The 14,827-nt window shown below is 45.0% G+C and overlaps 1 protein-coding gene and 2 long non-coding RNA genes across 7 annotated transcripts in view; 1 reads left to right on the top strand and 2 right to left on the bottom strand.

The window, feature by feature from the left end:
* UBE2Q2 (ubiquitin conjugating enzyme E2 Q2) overlaps positions 1-5,436 on the bottom strand; it is a 46,241-nt gene extending 40,805 nt beyond the window's left edge. The window contains exon 1 of one of the 5 annotated variants that reach the window (XM_086849361.1): positions 4,947-5,436. In XM_086849361.1, coding sequence (XP_086705487.1) covers positions 4,947-5,132 — 186 coding nt within the window. In that variant the 5' untranslated portion in view covers positions 5,133-5,436. Of the gene's footprint in view, positions 1-4,030; positions 4,537-4,946 lie in introns of those variants that run through there. The other 4 variants (XM_086849360.1, XM_086849365.1, XM_086849363.1 and 1 more) reach the window with 4 other exon arrangements.
* A 245-nt stretch (positions 5,437-5,681) lies between these two features.
* Positions 5,682-7,457, top strand: LOC111934243 (uncharacterized). The gene is made up of 3 exons (XR_015275907.1): positions 5,682-5,764; positions 7,052-7,117; positions 7,272-7,457. It is a non-coding gene; the product is annotated as an uncharacterized LOC111934243 (long non-coding RNA).
* On the bottom strand, positions 5,758-10,643 carry LOC147650739 (uncharacterized). Its single transcript, XR_015275901.1, has 4 exons — positions 9,163-10,643; positions 8,716-8,859; positions 6,938-7,107; positions 5,758-5,847 (listed from the first exon to the last, which is right to left on the bottom strand). It is a non-coding gene; the product is annotated as an uncharacterized LOC147650739 (long non-coding RNA).
* Between the last annotated feature and the right edge of the window lie 4,184 nt (positions 10,644-14,827).

Raw genomic sequence — 14,827 nt, 5'->3', positions numbered from 1 at the left:
AAAGTGCACAGAGAGCTCTTTCAAGGACCAAAACAATCCCAGTTCTAAGGTCACCGTATCAACTCACGTGAGCAACCCATTAGAAATGAGCAAAATTTACTGTAGATTGAGACCTCAACATATGCCAGCTTCTCTATTTGATGCCTACCATTGTGGCTTCCTAGGATATTTTAGGAGCACTTCATACCTTGTAGGGAGGACACAACCATCTTTTAAAGTCCTGAAGTACTGGTTACAGCCTTTCACACATCACACAACCAGACTGTAGTGTCAGAAAGGTCTTGTCTTCCAGACACAAACGATTCTTCCTACTCCTTTTTGCAATATTCTTTTTCCAATTGCAGTTTTGACATAAAAAGAGAAATTAATACCCTTGCTATTCTTTTGGTAATTTTTTTGTTAGCTTAACTTTATTTATTTAGCTAAATAAAACAATACTAAACCTGGTCAATTTCTATTGCATGTTATGCTTAGTAATAGCTGCATGAGTGCTTTTTCTAAAATCCTCAGGTATATCTAGCCCTAGCTAAAAAGTACATATTATCAAGATAAAGCTGTTTATGCTTTTACACAGTCCTGGCATCCATATGCTGTGAGACAAAGGTCTCAAGCTCATTACAGAATATCCAATAATGTACAAAAAAAAAAATCCATGGTTGGAACTGAATGCCTCATTGATTATGTGGTTAGTTCTGTGTACAAATAAACAACCTTTTAAAGATGTTACCACCTGTCTAGGTATTAGCTAGGAGCGTGTTCAATATGAAAATCCTATGCCTTTGAAGAACTGCCCCAGGTTCCAATACACTCACTCTCTACATACCCAACTTGTCTAAACCTTCACAGGTAGTAACTTTTCATCCATTCTGGTTTTAAGGGAAAATAAAGTCTTCTCCCATCAATTGCAGTTATCTGTAGGCAGCAACCTTTTCAAGTCTTTCATAGCAGCGTCTAACCCTGGTTTAGCAGCAGCGTATTTGTCAGCAGAAGATGCTTCTTTCCAACAGAGAAGCAGGAGTTTACTGAGTCAGCCACATCACCTGAACAGAATTGCTAAAGGATGAAGGATATCACTGCACATCACAGCCCTGTATCTGTTTAGGGCAAACCTGCTTCCACTTGGAACTGGCACAACCCCCATTCTATCTGCACAGGTCACTTAAGGATGTAGAATTTCAATAGGAATTTTGTGTATGGGTGGAGAGATATTAATATCCAGTTTCTCATTGAAGAGATGACATAAATACAAAATGTTTTACAGCAATCCAAACTAGTCCTTTGCCTTGAAATAAAAAGCAAAATACTTTGCTGTAGAATAATTTTAACACACCCTTTGCAATACTATGATCTAAGTCTGATAAGATACCAAAGTGAAACCAGAGACTGTATTGAAGGACACTTACCTAAAAACACTCCTCTAAGTAAGGCCATAGGTTTGATACTATTTCAAAACATGAGGAACAGGACAAGATTTATTGAACTTAATCAACTGGAATAGTGCTGTTAACTAAAAAGGAAACCTGAGAAAAACAGAAAGAAAACTCCAAATGGAGACACTGCTGTTGGCATAACAAAATGGGAATGTGAAGGTACACAGCCTGAACAAGTTCAATGACTACACAGTTCTCAGGAATAAGCAGTAATGTTTCTGACAGGGGTGACTCCACCCTGAAATGCCTCTTGAAATAATCTGATTAACCATGTAAACTCTAACACAGGTCACTACCAGAAATAGTGAATGACAGACTTGGACTAAGTTTGGCTGCCATTTATAAACAGAAGAGCTACCAAATAAAGTAATTCTTGCTTTAATTTCAAGCAGTGGTCAGTGTCACAGGTACAATATCCCTGAGATACTATAGCCAGTATTATAGGTTAATCTATTTATTTAATCTATCTATAGTTAATATTTATTTATTAAATCTATAGTTTGTAGAACTTTGATAGTTCTCCATACTACAGAGACAATCAGCAAATCATCTCAGTGAGAAATGCCAGTGGCAGACTTCTCAAACCATCAGTTTTAGTCTCGAAAACTTGTGGAGACATACACAGTTCCTAACCATATATGCTCCCTCACTTCTACAAAGGAATATTTCCTCTTCCCTCTAGGCTGGAGAGAAAAAAAGATCTGTTGGGAATATCAGAGCCAACTTAGTTGTCAGATCTCTTTTTAGATGCTGAAAGCTTCCTTTCCTACCAGATGTTTCTCCATCCCGTAACCTCAGCATCTCTACACACAGCTAGACAGCTGTCATTTTATGTAAAATATTGACATATACTAACAGAACCACAAAGGAAAGTGGTGATTGAATGCTAGGCTTACTCTTCTTCCTTAACGGGATTCTTGAACATCCAGACACAACCCACTGTATGTTTTTGCTGAGTAAAGGAAATACCCTGGCTGGATCACTATCGTAGAGTTTAAACCGACGAGAAGAAACAAACAGTGAAAACTGCATATTTGCTCTGCAAATTCAGAACACTAAGACAGTAGCTTCTGATGCAGAGACTCTCCCCAAAAAAACATACTGACCAACAACTTTATAGCCTCACCAGTCTTTGCATGCTACTACTGCTATTTGAAGTTCTAGCTCCCCCAGTAGCTGCAGAGCCACTGAAGCAGAGAAAACAAGACTTAGGCTCTTGTAGTTTACACTACTCACAAAAACCCCCAAAAATATCTGAAGGCAATCAGGAGTTAGGCCCAGGAGACTCCATTCAGTGGGAAGGGGGAGAAAAAAAACCAAAACACTTTTGTGACACTTAAGAGTTCTAAAATGTATGTCAAAGAACTAGGACAGAAACCCAGAGATGAGCTTTCTCTTCTTGGCTCTATCACTTGCTGCTCATTTGTTTCAAGGGACCCACCTCTATATTACCAGGTTGCCCTATCCCATTTATTTTTTTTAGCAGATGGGGAAAATAACCACCTGCCTCAAAGAGCAAAAAATTAGGCAACATCAGAAAGCACCAAGCTGCTCACAGACAACTGTAAACAGAACTTTCAAGAAAGCAGAAGTCTCAGGTCTGAGGCTTCAAACAGCACTCTTCCTGTTCTTTTTGCAAGTTCATGCACCACAAGTCTAATGGCGTGTGAAAGATCTCCTGAATTCTGGGGCAAGTGACTGTAACAGCAGATTGCAGACACTGTTTCCTCATTAACACAAACATGACAAAAGTGACCCGAGTGGTTTCTTGCTTGCTCAGACACACCTCAGCCAAAGGCCTACAGATAAGGGGGCGCATTTCTTCGCAATAAGAATTACTATTGTAAGTAGTTAAAATGAAAGCAGTCTCAGAAGTAGATAAACACCACAGCACAAATCCTGGGCACAACTACTTCAGGTCTTACTGCTGGCTTACTTGTTAGCTGTGACTTCACAAAGAAGAAATAACCCATCAAATGCAGCTGGCAACTGAGGGTGCACAATCATCATTTTATTGTTTAGAGCAAAACTTATGAAATAGATCACATTTTGTGGAAACAAAAAGCCAGATTTCTCTGCAATGGAACACTCTCTCCTAAATAAAAATATTTATAGGAAGTCACACAATCCATCATCTGATGGATCATGTCTGAATACAAGAGCACCAACACATCTTGTTTATTTTGCCATAAACCCCCAGAATCTTATGTATTACAAGTATCCAGTAAAACAAAGACCTATCCCATGACCACAGAAGGGACTTCTCATAACAGTTAACTGTGAAAACTAAAAGATCCACCTAAGAATTCACCTTTAATTTAATAAAGTTACTTTAAGGCAAGTGAGAATCTGGTCGTGATTATTATTAGACTTGCCTGGTTTGCATAAACATTTTCATCTTCCAGTACTGAAATATTCAACTTATACCATGGTGTTTGAAACTTTCATACAAAGAGCAAAAAAAAGCAGCAGGCTTTATCTTCCTTATATGCTATTTTCACCCAAAGTTTTTCTATATGCCACTATTCAATTCAATCTTGAAAAGGCATTTAAATTCACTTATAACTGCAACCAGCCCAACAAAAATGAACCTCCAGCACCTTTCTGTACATGAGTCGCAGATCCAATCTATTCAGATCCTTCAGCAAGTTTAGGCCCTAAACTTCTAAAGAACCAGAGGATTCTTTAGAAAGGCATGTTACCATGCCACACAGCACTGAACGTTTTATTCGGCTCCTCTTCCATTCATTTAATGACTATTAAGCCAAAAGAATTTAAGAGGGAAAAAAAAAAAAAGCCCCACAGAATGGAGAACCCTGAAAACCCTCGGCAGGCAGGAGACGCTCAGTTCGGACACAGCTGCTCGTACCCCCTGGCAAGTTTAAAAGCACCGTTACGATTAAACGGCCCTTAGGCAGCAGAGCAGGTGCTCCGTGCTACCCCTCCACGACAGAGCCACTGACAAGTTTCCCATCGCTGCGGCCCCCTCGGGCCGCCCCGCGGGGAAGGCCGGGCCCGCCCCAGGCCGCGGCCGTGTGGCGCACTCGGTAAAGCGCCCGCCCGCCGCCTGCTCCGGGCTCCGCGCACAACACTACCGCTGTCCCGCGAGCCGCCGCAGGGCCCGGCCGGCTAGCGGGGCCCCTCTGCTTCTCTCGCCGCCACCCCGGGGCTCTGTGCCCGCTGCCCCGGGCCCGGTCGCCCTTTGTTCCAGCTCGCGGATGCCGGCCCCGAAACGACAGCGGCGGCCCTGGCCCGCGTCCTTCCCCCGTACCCGAGTCCCTGCACAGTCTCCTGTGCAGACCCGAGTCTCCTGCCGCCGCACAGGAGGAGAGGCCGGGGCCGCCCGCCCCACGTAACTTTTGTTATGGTGGAAGCAGGGAGGGCAGCCAGAGCCCCGGGGGAGCGGTCCCCCCGTGCTGAGTCACCCCGGCGGGGCTGCGCCCCCTCCCCGCGCCCCGCGGACAATGGCGAGGGCGGGCCGTGCCCAGCCCTCCCCGCCCCGCGCGGCCCCCGCACCGTGATGTTGCAGTGGATAGTGAGCGGCGGCGGCGGCTGCGGGCTGGAGCCCGGCGGTGGCGGCAGGAGCACAAACTGGCAGTGGAGCTCGTCCAGCTTCCAGGAGACGATGCGGAAGCGCTCGTGGTCCTTGTCGAAGATCGACTCGAGGAACTTCAGCTCGGCCTTGAGCCCTGACACCGACATCCTGGCCTCATCTCCGGGCCCGGGCCTGTGCTGCCACCGCCTCCCTCCGACTCAGCCGGCCCGACCCTGGCCCCGGCCGCGCCTGCGGGACGGAAGATGGCGGGGCCGGGGCAGCCCCAGCCGGCGGGGCACGGCGGAGCTCCCTTTGTACCGGCCTCCTGTACCCGCTCGCTCGCTTAAAAGGGCAACAGCACAGCCCGCTCCCCTTCCCTTCCTCCCCGGCGGGCCGGGCCAGCCGCGCCAACGGCCCCGCCCTCGCCCTGCCCTCCTTCCGATAGCCCGGCCCCGCGCCTGGGACACGCGCACCGGGGCCGGCCCGCGCCCCGCTCCTCCCCCGGGGCCGCCGCCCGCCCCCGCCGGGTGACCCGCGGCACCTGCAGGCGCTGCCCGCCCGCCCCAGCCCTGCCCGGACACTGCGTCCCGCGGCCCGGCTCGCAACCCTCCGGTCCCCGCTGCCGAACCGCAGGAACCGCTCACCCGTGCTGCTTCTCCTCTCCCACCGCCCAGCCCTGCGGAACGATACGTGGTACTGCTTCCTCACCGCACTTCGGTTTTTCTGCTGAGAAAACCTGCAGCTTTGGATTTGCACCTGTCATCCCAGATTCCTATCAGTCCTTCAGTACTCCTCGGGGGTCAGTCGACTTAAGCCAGGAATTCCTGTCCGGACATTTCTGGCGGATCCATACACAAAAAATCTGGTGTCAGTCACTGCAAGCTGGAAATCAGCAATACAAAGGCCAAGAAAAATTCTTAGTACTCTATTTAAGCTCCCCTATAATTGTTTTATATAAGATTTATCCCCAGAAAAAGCATCACGATGCATGAAAGCATTGCTAGTGAAGTGAATATTCCCTGCATTCAGAAATCAAGCGGTGCTGACCCTGGAAATCCCATCTCTGCACCTTTATTTATCCCTTCCCATCTTGGTTTTGCATATAGAGAGTTGTCAGTTCCTTGGGAACATGGAGTGGCTCTCACATGACATGAAGTGTGATACAAGCAATGTTGTTTCACCTTACCCTTCATGTTTCCCAAGCAGCTATTAAGTAATGCAGTACACACATAAACCTGGAACAGGGAATTGCCTTTTTTTAAAATTGATACTTTATATAAATCTTTAATTCCAGACAAACTGGCAGTACTTCACGAACCACAAGCTGAATCTTGTCAAGTGGTGAGAACTCTAATCTTGATCCAGAAAAACAGTTAGCACATGCCCAACTCCAAGCATATGGAAGTCATATTGATTTGTGGGCTTGAAATTCCTATCCTTCCAGCAAAGAGAACTGCTTTGCTACAAAAGGACTCAGGAAGGATTGGCACTGGTTAAATACTTTGAATGAAAGGTACCAGAAAGTCCACAGGATTTTTTCAGGCTGTCACTTGAAAGACTCTGATTATACAGTGTGTGCAACTCAGCTCTCCTAGACAGGCTGAACTACTGCTTAGACTGTACAGTCTGCAAAGTGAAGCCAAGGTGGATATAACTTGTATGTCAATACACCAACAGGCAGGGCAAACAACTCTGAGAGATAAGAGATGATTTAAGGGAAAACTAGCTATAAATAAGCAGCAGAAAATCACTTATTAGAAAGGGAGGACTTGGAAGTCCCTATGGGAACCTCAGAAACAAAACCGAACCAAACAGACTTTGTCAGACATTGCACCGTGTGATGCATGAAACGGCAGAGGAATGAATTTGGTGACTCAATTTCCCTCGTATGACAGCATTTTGGCCTGGAATGCTGCACTGCAACAGTTAGGTCAGTAGGCTTAGCAAGTTCAAACTGCACCTTCTGTCATACCTTACCAGGGCTGCCTCTATCACTGCTTCTGCTCTTCCATCCTCCTCGTCTTCTCATCCACCTTCCACCTCCTCTGCCTCTCCACTGACTGTGACACCACACTTTTTTTGGCAGCTGCACAGCTGAGATGAGTGGATGTGCTGGCTGGGAGGATGCCTTGCCTGCAATACCTGGTGGAAGGTATGGCAATCTCTCTCAGGCACCCATTAATCCAAATGCCACATTGTCTCCTGAGCACCTGGCCAGCCAAACAAATTGTTTAATTGTTCAAATGTGCTCTTCAAACCTGATCTAGAACTTTCCACACCTCCTTCAGTCTGCCTTTTTGTTGCAGAGTTCAAGAAGTGACATGCAGCTGCACAGCCACCGCTCCTCTGAATTCTCCTGCCCTTCTCAGTATTTAGCAGGCATTGTGCAAGCTGTGAATTCGTTTCTGTGATAAGACCTTGAGAACACATTGGGCCTGTCTCCCTTTCTGGAATTCAGAGGCTGCTTCAAAGATGTAAAGAGCTGTTTGACATGTCTGACTCATTCCTGTTTCTTTCTTCAGGACTTGCCATGGGACATTGCCATGAATCTCATGTTGGTCATAAGATGATTCAGGAAAGCCCAGAGTTTCCCAAAGACCAAAATGATTGTACACAGGGCAGGACCTGACATCTTGGGTTAATAAAGGTAATGAATCTGGGTACAGCCCCTCAAGAGCACTCTATCAGATTCCAGTAGCTACAATTGCTGTTAAGTTCCTTGATCCACATTGCCTGTATGCACCACTTTCTTCTAACTTGCATACACATCTCCAACATCACGATTACCTCTTTCATACAGCTAGACTACCTCTCCCAGGGGGTGAACTTTGGCCAAATCCCTGTTTTGAAGATAACACACCTTCATAAACGTCTTTGTTTCTTTTTCCTCCTTCTTATTTAAATACAGGAAATTTTGTAAGAGTCTTAAACTGAAACTCTCAAAAAAAAAAACCTGGCAGATTCCACACTGCATTCTTGAGTCGAACAAGGAGACAAACAGTTTAGACCGAAGTTGTCTTTCCCCTTAGCATTTATGGCCAGCCCTGCTTCCAACAGATCAGATAGGCATGTCCCTGGGAAGACAGAAGGCCAGCAACAAAGGGCAAAAGGAACTGAAGGAAAGATAAGTTCAGGATGAGCCATTAAGAAGGAAATGAAGTAAAATATAGGATGAATGGGCTTTGATGAAAACAAGAGTTGTCTGAGGCTTAAAGAAAGGGTATTCCAGAGCACAGATGAATTTCAGTTTGTATTAGTCCTTTTCTTTCTCTGAATGCCTTTTCTAGGTCTGATGTATTTCCAACTTTACCCCTGAATGAAGCTCCTGTACATTCAGTTGAGTGTGCCTAGCAGAGGATTGATTTGTTTCTCTGAGACTAGTTTATAGTTTTGGTTTTTGACCTCACTTCTCTCATTTACAGCCTAGCACTTAGAAAGGGTCTTTCTGTTTAATTCTGATGTCACTTTCCCAAAAGAAATGTCAGGCACCAAAAAGGAGCTGCCATTTCAGAAATAGGGAAGGCCCAGATTTTTGTAACCCTGAACCTCAGCAGACAGAGAAAGTAAAGGATAAAGTTAATGAGATGGGAAGAAGTGTAAATTGATTTTACTGATGGATGATGCAGCTTGATAATAGCTGATGCCCAGGTAGACTCTTGAACTTTTTCAAAGATAGCAGCAGAACCTGAGACTAGAAAAGACAAATAATACCTGACACCCATAAGTAGAAGGACAAGAGAGGGACCCTACCTGAAACCTTGGACAAAGGCAGAAAGAGTCAAGAGGATCCTGCTTTGCCAAGATACAAGTCAAGCTGTCCTGCTTGCCAAAGCCAGGCTTTCACATCATTCTGAGCTCACAGCACCAGGGTCATTGCTTCAATAATGAAGTCACCTTCAAAGCATTGAGAAGAAAACATACATCAGTGCAGGAAAGCTGATTAAATGGATGGTTTCAAGAAGCATCGTGTGCAGTGGGTGAGGGATTGATTAGTCCCTCAGACACCAATTTCACTTTTAAAGGCTTTAACAGTTAAGGAATGGCATTACAAAACCAATTTATCCTAGAGCAGCTTGGGACAGGGAGGGATACTGTTGGCCAGGTATTCAGTAATAGGTGTCAAGGAGATGTCTGCAGGTATTCAAATACCATGGCCATGAATTTAACATCAAAAAAAACCAAGTTGCATGATTTTACCCAGGATGGACAGAGCAGTTTTCAACTCCAGTTCTTCAAAGTCCATCCCTGGGGACTGTAAGTCAACTAGGTCCCTTCTTTGGAGTGCTTTGGCTCATACACTGAGGAGTGTTTGTAATCCTGTACAGGAAACAGCAATAACCTGTTGGTGGAGATTGCATTACTGTTTGTGGATTTGTAGTTCTGCCTGTACTTACGTCTTTGGCTAAACAGTGAATATTTCTGAACTTTCAAAAGCTAGATGGTGTCTGCAAAGCAAGGTCAATGATATGTTTTTGTTCTATATGAAAGTTGTGGGAGTTCATTTATTAGAAGAAAGGTGTCCCAGGAAAGCCAAGCCATACTAATCAGTCTTGCAGTGCCACAGATGGGGATTAAAATCCACTATACAAACACATCAGAAACCAAACTCCTTGTGCATACAATGAGGGAACACATCTAGTTCTCTCCTTAATGGCTTGCACAGCTTCCTGAAAACAAATAAAAAACGCATCTCTAAAAGCAATAAGGAACCATGCAGCCATATCTGAATCATTCCATTTGATAAATGAACAAACTAGAGAAAAAAGGAAAATGTAATATCATTTTTCCAAACCCAGCTGAGTGAAGGAAGAGGTAGTTGCACAGAACTGTTCAGAGTAGAGCAACACACCTTCCCTGGACTCCCTAGGACTTGCACCCTTTCCTTGGGATCCACAAGCTCATAAGCCTTACAGGCCTCAGTAAGCTTATCTTGCCATCACAGACACTTAAAAGGGATGTTCCAGAGCAGAGGTCAGATGCCAGGCTCAGTCTTGCTAAATACATTACTGTCTGGAGTGGGGAGCAGGGGAATGGGCAGACCCCCAGCTCAAGTGTTCCCAGGGCTGAGATGCAATCATAGCCACAGCTGAATACTCAGCCCTTCCATCCCCTTTTGATTTCTTATATTTATAGGCACTGCAATAGTTAACTTTGTCTATATTTTAAAATATCAGCATAAGGCACCTGAGTTGGCAGACACTGAGGTGAGCTGGGCAGGTCAGAGTTATTGTTTCAGATTCTGCAACCACATCACTTAGCATGGAAAAGACAGATCAAATACATCTCAGCAACCCTACCATCTCATTTACTTTCATCTCTTTTTGTAGGTAAGTTTAGATTTTGGGGAACAGAGTGGTGCCTGGGACAATATTGTCCCTATTCAAACCCTCCACAGACTCAAGTGCTGCATGAACACTGACTTTACTGGTGTCCCACCAAACCAGATCCAGGGTGCACCCTCATTTGATATGTAGGGAAGGTGAGACTGGGGAGCTAAACCAGTGGTTTTCAATCATTTGCTGACTTGGTGTCTTGGTTTGAAAGATAGTATTTGCTAAGGAAGGCAGGAGCCTCCCTTGAAATGGAAAATATAAACCTCCTCCCTCTGAATTATTATAATTTTGAAATTAAGGGGCTCTCAGGCAAATATATGAGAATAGGAATAACAGTTCTTTACCAGGAAAGTTAAGATAAAAATGCAGTAGTACAAAGAAAATGCTGACAGAGTCAGAATACAAGCTGTTGGTCAGGATGTTGGTAGCAGTCGATTAAATGGTGGCTGCGGTCTTCCTAGAGTGACAGATGTGGCTCTGCTGAAGCAGTGACCCTGTAGAAGGATGTAGTTTTCCTCTGAAGGCCCAGTGGTGGTGTAGATGGAACCTGTCTTCCTCTGGGAATCCAGTGGAGAAAGGCTAATTGTGGTGTTCTAAATTTCAGATGATATCCAGGTAAGAATGCTTGGCTCCTCCCCCTGGATGGAGCATCTCACAATGGGATGATGCAGTGAGACTCAATGGCCCATTAACAGAAGAGATCTCCCTGAATTTATGAGGGATGGGGAGGAGATAAAGAACACTGCCCTTCCTGGTTTTAAGTAATAGAATACATACTTCTGGTTACATCTTGCATTACAGCCTAAGACATTTGGAAATCACAAGTGTCCACAGGCCACAGGTCAAGATCACCAACCCCAGTACGAGATTTTTTACATAATCTACATCTGCTAAATTTTAAATATCAAATGCACAAAATTGAGTTTGGTAGATAGAACACTGTAAAAAACACTGAAAGAAAAAAAAAAGTAGTGAAGTACATCTGGAAAACTAACCCACGTACCTTTATTGATGAAAGAAGAATGGAAAATATAAGATTTTTTTCCATTATAAAGCTGACTTGAAGTCATCTTTCCTCACAATGACTGAGAATAAGTCACAGAAAACAGCAATCTCAGAATCAAATGGGAGACCAAACCTCAGAAAAAGAATGATCATAGCAATTACTTTCTGTAAATCTGACTATTTTCCTGCTAGAAACAAATTCCAAGAATAAAAAGCTGCTGAAACAGATGAAGGATAACAGACTGCTCTGTTATCCTTCATGTTATATGTGCCCTGGAGTTTATAAGGAATGGAATTTTATATAGACTTACAACATCAGTGAGTAAAAGGAAAGTAACAGAACCAACATACTTAGCTTTAAACAAACATTTGGAAGACTGAATCACAGATTTCTGAATATAGCTAATTCACATCTCTTTTGACATAACAGCACCCACATAATTTGAGAACTGGCTTAAGAATTGTGAATAAGGAATAAAAATAGCAAATTACTGAGCAGGAAAAGGTACTTAATGTGTTTAAAATGGATCATAGTAGTGCTCTGTTAGAATTCAGATCAAGACTTTCACTGTGATTTAGAAGAGACTGTAACTGATGAAATTATCAGATGACAGAGAGACATTTTGAATAGTAATGAGGATAAGAAAATAATTCCAAGAGGTGCAAAAAAATCAGTTTTAAAAAAATCAAGTCTTTGATCTATAAAGCCACAAACCTAGTGGTTCCTGCTCTCCTATAGATTGCATTTTTATATCACCATCACACTGGATCTCATTTGGGATCATTCTATAACACACCCCCCCACCCCAGTTCCTTCCCATGTCTCTACACTTACTTTCCACAGGATTCACCATATTTCCACCCACAGTCACCACCTGTTTTGGCTAGGGGAGGCAGAGCAGATGCTGTTGCTGGTTTCAGAATCTACCCTGCTTGGTACATTCTATTGTATTCTTTACCTAGAACACTGCAACTTGATCTTGACAGAAAATTACCAAAAATCACAGCAGAGTGTGGGACAGATTTCTGATGTGATACTTAATAGCATTAAGCACCAGAGCTAGCTTCTCTGATGAAGCCAATGTCCATTAGGATACTTCTTTAGACACCCCAATCCTAGCCTTGGCTTGTACTCACTTTAGCTCCAGGCACAACTGAGCAACCTCAGAACAACATCTGACATCTGCAAGAATGCAGTATGGCTATGTACTCTCCAAAGTGATTTTTTTTCCTAGGCAAGAGTCTTAACTTGTCCCCTGTCTGGCTGAGACAAATCTGGAAGATTTATCTGGCTTGAAGAACCAGTCTCATATAACCAGTTTTAACTAGGGAATAGTCAAATAGGGATACACTGTCTTCCCACAGGGACAGGGGGAGAGGAATAGGGTTGGAGGAAAGGAGCTGAAGGACCTTTATCATCCCCTCTCTCTTCATTAGTACATACTTGTATCATGTAACCTATAGTACAGTGAGTAGTAGCACAGGCCTGCTGGCTCCCCAAATCTGCAGGTTGAAAGCACTGTGTAAGAGATTATTTAGTACTGATGCAGAGAAGAAGCATGAAAAATTAAATTTAGCTGGGAAGGGGAAAACATAATCTGATTGTTGGCCCAAAGCTTCCTGCCGCTCTGACATAAGAGAGCCTAGAAGGATTGCTTCTCTAGTAATCAATGCCACAGAGCAGAAGAGCTGCCAAGAGTGGCCACCAAACGGGGCCAAGGGTGGCCCAAGGTGAGCACGGCAGGGAAGGCCAAGGGAAAAGGCTGCGGTTTTACAGTGGGCTGAAGAGGGCAGAGTTCAGGGCAGCGCTGGGGATTCGGGGCTGCCCGGCGAGCTGTCCCTGCCGCTTGTCCCGGGCGTGCCTGAAGAACTGCCCCGTCCCGGTGTCCCGGTGTCCCGGTGTCCCGGTGTCCCGGTGTCCCGGTGTCCCGGTGTCCCTCTGTCCCGGTGTCCCGGTGTCCCGGTGTCCCGGTGTCCCGGTGTCCCTCTGTCCCGGTGTCCCGGTGTCCCCCTGTCCCGGTGTCCCGGTGTCCCGGTGTCCCGGTGTCCCTCTGTCCCGGTGTCCCTCTGTCCCGGTGTCCCGGTGTCCCGGTGTCCCGGTGTCCCTCTGTCCCGGTGTCCCGGTGTCCCCCTGTCCCGGTGTCCCGGTGTCCCCCTGTCCCGGTGTCCCTCTGTTCCGGGCTCCCCTCAGCAGCCCCGCTGCGCTCGCACGGCGCCCCCTGGCGGGCCGCTTTCCCCTCACGGCGGTGGCGCGCGGGCCCGGCGGGGCTCTCCCGGACAGGGCCCGGGAGCTGCCGTGCCCGGGAGGAGAAAAGAGCCTCTGCAACGCCGAGAGCCATGAAGATAAAAGGAACAGAGAGGGCATTGGCGCTCCTCTGTGCTCTGAAATTGATTTCGTACATTCAGGACGGTCAGTCGCATTTTGTCCATCACCTCCGATGGACTTCAGGGAAGCCTCGGGAGCACTATGAATTCTTAGAGGAGATGTGCAAAAACCGCGCTTAAGCCTTGTAAGTATAAAAGACAAAAGTAGTTTAATGTCTCCTTTCCCAATCTTGTTCTCAGCTTAAATTAATTACATTCATAAAGTATTATTAAAAACTAATCTGGGGAACTACCCCTTTATGTGTCTGCTGGTGAATATGACTGACCATAAATTCTTACTTTTTTTTTGGTGTGAATCGTGGTATTTCATATAATGTTTTTACGGATGAGATTCTTTTTGTCCAGGTACTCTGAAATCAGCAAAATCAACAGCACACCCATCAATTTATCTTTGCAGTCGTACAAATGCTTCTTCTTCAGGCAAGAAGATTAGTCAGAAACACTTAAAAACCCTTTTTCCATTCACAAAATTTAAACATTTTACAAGAAGGGCTTTTAGAAACATGCAGTCATTTACCAGCTGGTGGAGCTCAGTAAATAGCAGGAAGATTTGTCCACAAACATCCCCTGAATTGAAAGAGAGTTGTGACTCAGCCACCTTTATTAACCTTCTGCCTTAATTTCCACAAAAGCGCATTTGGGGTACTGCTGCTTTTTGTTTTCTGCTGACAGAAAGCATTACAAATGCACTGAACTTGCTGTGGAGTTGCTACCACCTTGACCTACTGAAGTTCTACAGAACAGGTTTCCCTGGCACAAATGCAAATGTATAACTTAATATAGAACAGCTGTAACAGATGTGGGTTGCCCCAGTTATCAACTGCTGAAATTGGTCAAAGTAATGCACCATGTCTATCATGAGACCAAATATGAATTATAAACCAGGCATATGAAGACTAAACCACATAATTCTGATAAAGAACCCACTGAGCTCCAGTGGAAACCTGCCCATTGAGTCCAGCAAATCTGGAATGAGGCCCTGTCTGCAGGGGAGCATTTAGTCACTGAAAAGGTACCCTGAGTATTTCATTTGTAGTATGATCTGAGGGAAAATACTGTAGTTAATGTAAATGAGTGAAATATCATGTGTCATCTTCCAAATGCAGTTACAACAGAATTCCACATGGGCATGTGCTCAA

This window comes from Cyanistes caeruleus, chromosome 13 (genome assembly GCF_971803275.1).
Source record: "Cyanistes caeruleus chromosome 13, bCyaCae1.hap1.1, whole genome shotgun sequence".
In the NCBI taxonomy this organism is placed as follows: domain Eukaryota; kingdom Metazoa; phylum Chordata; class Aves; order Passeriformes; family Paridae; genus Cyanistes; species Cyanistes caeruleus.
The sequence above is the reverse complement of the archived record's forward strand: the minus strand, read 5'-3'. Positions and strand labels throughout refer to the sequence as shown.